The sequence below is a fragment of the Hipposideros armiger genome, unplaced genomic scaffold, assembly GCF_001890085.2.
Source record: "Hipposideros armiger isolate ML-2016 unplaced genomic scaffold, ASM189008v1 scaffold_868, whole genome shotgun sequence".
Classification (NCBI taxonomy): domain Eukaryota; kingdom Metazoa; phylum Chordata; class Mammalia; order Chiroptera; family Hipposideridae; genus Hipposideros; species Hipposideros armiger.
Genome location: NW_017732218.1, coordinates 344,631 through 351,079, shown reverse-complemented (window position 1 = coordinate 351,079; position 6,449 = coordinate 344,631). Strand labels below are relative to the sequence as shown.

The following is a 6,449-nucleotide window of genomic DNA, read 5'->3' as shown; positions in this document are numbered from 1 at the left end:
TCTCTGTATCTTCCACAAAGCCTTACGAAGTTTTTTGCAATCCATTTCTTTATTGAATGAGCAGGAATACTTCAATCTCTGATATTCAGACTGTATACATTCTAGCTATAAAGACCTTCAATTCCAGAGGTGGTAACCTGGCAATTTTCCGGGCCCTCAATTTACTAGACCAGGTGCTTTTTGGGAGCCACTGTTGACCCCAAAGATGAATTACTTTGAATGATTTTGGCTCTGTAATGCAGGAAGCTGTGAAAAAACGATTATTTTAGGAGATGTCTCAGCACTTTTCTAATAGCTTTTTACAGTTTATTGAAAAGGTCACTGCAGTTCTGAGATATTTTAAATACTAGCCAACCACAAGTTGTAAAGAGTATGAGGACACTAATTACAGGCACTCATGAATTTAAGAGGAAAAGACTGCAAAAAACTACCTGAGTGACTTTTTCTCAACTGTCCCAAGGATGGCATAGAGCTAGAACCATTCCAGATTCACAGAAGAGAAGATAATGGATTCTTTAGGGCTTTAGGGTTTCATTCTCTCATAAACCTATTTTAGTGGTTTCCATATTGGTAGCAACAGAGTGAGGGGGGGAAACTGTCATTTACTCATAAGGACAATTTGCATAAGTGATACATGCGCATTTACGATTGCCTGTACAGCTACAGAAGCTACCCACACTTTCGATTAGAAAGTTTAGGGTTTACAACGAAACTATACACTTTGTCTATAGAGTCACACAGGCTATGCCTACTTCAATAAACAAAGCAATTACAGATGACAGATTAGCACAAATGGTGAAATGAAATAAATACTCCTACCACCATTTTTAACTTCCTTATTTCACAGTTCCAAAGCTTCATCATTTTCATACAGCAATAAATTTCTTTCTGGAAGATTTTCAATTTTTATCTATTTAAAACCAAAAGATTTTAAAAGGATAACATCATCAAATCAACATGATGGTGCATTGTTGTTTTAAGGATGTTCTTCTGGTGCACTTCACAGGACTAAATTATATTGCTATCCTTCCTAAGAAACAGGTAAGGGAATATTCTACTTATAGACCCAGATCTGTATTAGGCAAAATGAAATTTACAAAAGCAGATAAGCAAAACTAAAAACCAAGGTATTTCTTGATCTTGATACTATATTAAGTATCACAAATATCTATCCATATTGCTGATCAAGTCAATTATAAATAATTATATCCTTATTTTTAAAATATGCTTTTAAAACCAAAAAGAAAAATCCAAGAGCATTTACAAATTTGGAAGCTTAGTCTTTTTTAAAATAAATAAATAAGTAAACCAAAATTACTGTTCAAACACTGTAATTCAAAACATTCAAGTTGAAAAAGTCTAGAATTATATAGTACATTTAGCTGTAACTGTGAGAGAGACTGTATAATTCAGCAAGTATTAATTGCCCTAATCTTTTTAGGCAAGTGAAAATTGAAAGAGTTGATTAATGCCCTCCCTGGATTTAGTTCAGTCTTTAAAATCTGACATCAGAAAAAAAGACTATCTAGAAAGTCTCTTTCATCTAGTAACTGGAATTTTGCTCAGTAATATACTATTCCATGATGAAGTATACTGACTCCTCACCACTTTTTCTAATTAGTTATCTATATTGAAAAGGTTCAACACGTTATTCATAAAACACAACTAAGGGGTGAGCTCTGATCTGCATTAGATATCAAAAATAATTTTCATTCTGAATGTTTAAGTATAATATTTCCTTATTGGTCATAAACACCAATTCACTCTAATTCTAGATACCACTAACATTTTATATTGCCCATAAAGGCCAGTTAAGACTTCCATATACTGTATTTTGTCATGTATAACGTGCACTTTTTTGCCCAAATTTGTGAGGGAAAAATAAGGATGCGTAAATGGGTAGTACTAATTCTGTATCTATATAAATGTTTTTAATTCTTCTATTTATGCTTATGAATTAAAAGTGGAGCCGGCCAAGTGGCGCGTTGGTTAAAAGCTGGCTTAGGATGCCAGCTCTGAGCAGTAGGGCCCCGGTTCGGATCCCACATGAGGGCCAGTGATACTGCCCTCTACAGCTAAGATGGTGAACAACAGCTCAACCTGGAGCTGGGCTCCCATGAGTTGCCGGCGAAGGCGTAGGCTGCAGCCCCTGCTGCAGTGGGCTGCCATAAGCTACCGTGTGTGGCTGGCAGCCAACGTGAGCAGCCGGCAGCCGGTGTGAGCTGCCAAGAGCCGCCATGAGCAGCCACCCAGAGGCCGGCGACCGATCTGCCTTACCCGGGAAGAGCGCAATGATAATACCAACATGGGCCAGTGAAGCGACATCCTCCACAACTAGACTGAAGAACAAAAAGGACAGCAACTTGTCTNCCCCCAATTCCCCAATTAAAAAAAAAATCTTTAAAAAAAAAATTAAAAATTAAAATAACAAATGCTGACAAGGATGTAGGGTAACCAGACCCCTCAAATATTGCTAATGGGAATGTAAAATGGTGCAGCCACTGCAGAAAACAGTCTGGTAGTTGCTCAAAAAGCTAAACATAAAGTTACCACACCACCCAGTAATTCTACCCCAGGAACATACCCAAGAGAACTGAGAACATATATCTGCACAAAATGAATATGTCTGCTATGAATGCTCATAGCAGAATTATTCATAACAGCCAAAAAGTGAAAACAACCCAAATGTTTATCAACTGATGACTAGATAAACAAAACATGGTGTATCCACACAATGAAATATTAGAAAGAGGAATGATGTGCTGATTGATACATAATACAACAGAGATGACCCTTGAACATATTATGCTAAAGTGAAAGCTAGACATAAAAGGTCACATACTGAATGATTCCATTTATATAAAATGTCCAGAACAGGCAAATCCAGACACAGAAAGTAGATTGGTGGTTGTCAGGAGGTAGGGGGAGTGATTTTAATGGGTCCGAGGTTTCCTTTTGAGGTGATGCAATGTTTTGGAATTGGACAATGGTGACGGTTGCACAACCCTGTAAATATACTAAAACCACCAAATTGCATACTTTAAAATGGTAATTTTATAGTATGTGAATTCTATTTCAATTAAAAATAATGAAGGAAGGAAGGAAGGAAGGAATGGAGGAATGGAGGAATGGAGGGAGGGAGGGAGGGAGGGAGGGAGGAACGAAGGGAATTCATTCCCAGAAGACCGATACTATAAGAATGTTAATGCAAGTCCTTCAGACAGAAGGAAAATGATATTAGATGAAAATCCAGATTGACATAAAGGAATAAAGAGCCCCATAAATGGTAAATATGTGGGTAGACAGAAAATACTTTTTCTTATTTTTTAAATGTCTTTAAAAGAGACTGACTTTTTCAAAATCAGAGACAAAAGCGGAGTTGTGGTGGGCTAGGGGGAAGGAAGACAGGGGAGTTATTGTTTAATGGGTCGAGTTTCAGTTTTACAAGATAAAAAGTTGTACATACATAGATGTATGGTGGTGATGGCTGCACAATATTATGAATATATTTAACAATACTGAAGTGTACACTTAAACGTGGCTAAAATGGTAAATTTTATGCTATGTGTATTTTATCACAATAAAAAAACTGGGAAAAATTTTTTTTAAAGAATATTTAATGTTTTTTGGGGTTTATAACGTATGTAGAAATAAAACATGTTAACAACAGCACAAAAGCAGAGATAGGGAAATGGAAATACAGTGTTCTAAGTCTTATTCTATGCAAGAAGTGATATACAGTAGCCCCCCCTTATCTGTGGTTTCACTTTCTGCAGTTTCAGTTACCCACAGTCAACTGTGGTCCGAAAATATTAAACAGAAAACTCCAGAAATCAACAATCCATACGCTTTACATTGCACACCGTTCTGAGTAGCATAGCAGGATGAAGTCTCGAGCCATCCTGCTCTGTCCTGCCTAGGGCGTGAATCGCCCTTTGGTCCAGTGTATCCACACTGTGTATGGTATCTACCCGTTAGTCACTTAGTAGTCCTCACGGTTATCAGATCAACTGTCAAAGCACCACAGTGCTTGTGTTCGAGTAACACAACACTCATTTTACTTAATAATGGCCCCAAAGCGCAAGAGTAGTGATGCTGGCAATTTGCATATGCCAAAGAGAAGCCATAACGTGCTTCCTTTAAGTGAAAAGGTGTGCATGTATAGGAAAAAACAGTATACAGGGTTCGGTACTATCCGCTGTTTCAGGAATCCACTGGGTGTCTTAGAATGTATCCCCCACAGATAAGGGGGGATTACTGTTAATATTAATTGAAGTTAGACTGTGATAAGTTATATATATAAAATAAACCCTAAACCAACCAACAATAAAGGGAGGGAGGGATAGTGGGAGGGGAGGAAGGCCATCTTCGTAAAAGTTCCATGTGTACGTGAAAAGAATATTATCTTGCTGTTGGGTGGGGTATTCTATAAATATCAATTCGGTTAAGTCGATTATTAGTGCATTTGAGTCTTCTATACCCTGATTTTCTGTATACTTGTTCTAGTAATTGAGAGAGTGGTATTCAAATCTCCAGATCTAACTGTAGATTTGTCTATTTCTCTTTGCATTTCTTTCAGTTTTTGCTTCATGTAATTTGAAGTTCTAGTATTAGGGCATAAATATTTTAAATTGTTATGTCCTCTGATGAACCTACCCCTTTAGCACAACTTGTCCCCGCCCCCCTTTATCAGTATAAAATACTGATATTGGGACTTATTCTTAAAGGCTGTTTGCAGGCAACACTGAGGACACTATTAACTTGATTTCTCTTTCCCATCTTATGAACCATGTATTTATAAAAGTCTTACCGTATCATCAAGACCATCTATATGCAAAACCACTGTTTTGGCACGTTTGTTTGTAGTTCCCAGAAAAAACTGAGCTTTCCTTCGACGTGAATTCATTTCATTGAAACTATCACTATCTGCCATATTGGAAGATTGAAGAATGTCATAGATTTCAGAGGCCAGCAGTTTTGTTTCCCCTGGAGTTGTAGTCCTCAAAAAAGAAACATAAATTAACAAATTAGTGTTGTCACTTCTACTGATTCTATAATTTTATTCCTCAAGTTTACAAAGCCTTGTTTCCTTCATTCTGATGCTTTGTTCAATTTAAAACAAATACCAGTGAATCCTAGAATAATCAATAATGTAGAAAATGCATCTAGTCTATAATAAAGCCTTCACATTTCATTTTAAACCCATGGTTCATTGAAATTCAAAACTCATCACTATAATGGTATAAAAGCACATTTAATTGAAATCATTAATTAAATAGGAAACCAACTATAAAAAGATCAGGCTATAACAAGTCCCTGGATTAAAACTAATATTCAACTCTCAATATGAAAGTACCCCGACCTTCAAGAAAATATAACATTAAAATCCAAAATAAGAAAAATTAGATCATTCTTATAGTCATTTTAACAGATTTTTTAGTACGTAAATTCAAACTGTTTCTTAATTTATATTTTTACACATTTTTACAAAGCATGTATGTATCATAAAACCACAGCACAAACAAAAGCTTTCATTCTTAAACTTTAAATCTTGCTATAGATCCTCACATAAACAGCTAGTGCGATGTTGTCCAACAGAAATTTCTGAAGAAATGTTCTGTATCTGCACTGTCCACTCACCTGTCTACTGAGCACTCAAAATGGGCCAAGTGTAACTAAAGAAATTAATTTTATTCACTTTTGATTAAATTTAAATAGTCACATGTGGCTATCATATTGGACAGCACAGATCTACTGATTCTTATTAGTTGAGTTGAATAAACAATAAGTACCCACATAACTGTAAGAAAATCATCCTCATTTCGCCTATAAATGGCCACAATTAAGTTCAAACCATTTAACATACATTCAATGCCTTTAAAATCTGCCTTCTACCAACTCAGCCCGACCAACGTCAGGTCATCGTGCCCTTTATAAATGCCCCTCCCTCAGCCAGAAGAGTGTCACCTAAGACTGTGAGCTTTCAAACTCATTTCTCCCCTGAAGGCTCAGCTCAACCACCATCTTCTTTGTGAAGCCTCCCACCCCATTCATACCTCTGGATTCAAAGTATGTACTATGCTTGTATGCATACTACTGATCTTAATTTTCTACTTCTTTCTCTTCAAGAATAGGGGTGTGTGTGGGGGAGGGGAGACTGGTTAGCTCAGTTGGTTAAAAGCGTGGTGCTGATACACCATGGTTGCTGGTTCGATCCCCACATGGGCCATTGTGAGCTGCGCCCCTCCCCCCGAAAAGCATCAACTATGCCATTATAACATGAAAGCAATGTGTAACCAATGATCATGACTGTTCCCCAATTAAAAAAAAAAAAAAGAAAAAAGAAAAAAGAATAGGGGTGTGTTCTCTCTGTATCTTCCACAAAGCCTTACGAAGTTTTTTGCAATCCATTTCTTTATTGAATGAGCAGGAATACTTCAATCTCTGAT

At 36.7% G+C, this 6,449-nt stretch overlaps 1 protein-coding gene across 1 annotated transcript in view; it reads right to left on the bottom strand.

Moving 5' to 3' along the window:
* Nucleotides 1-6,449, bottom strand: part of ARMC1 (armadillo repeat containing 1) — a 45,650-nt gene that overhangs the window by 15,736 nt on the left and 23,465 nt on the right. The window contains exon 4 of the mRNA XM_019629828.1: nucleotides 4,811-5,000. Coding sequence (XP_019485373.1) covers nucleotides 4,811-5,000 — 190 coding nt within the window. The remainder of the gene's footprint in view (nucleotides 1-4,810; nucleotides 5,001-6,449) is intronic.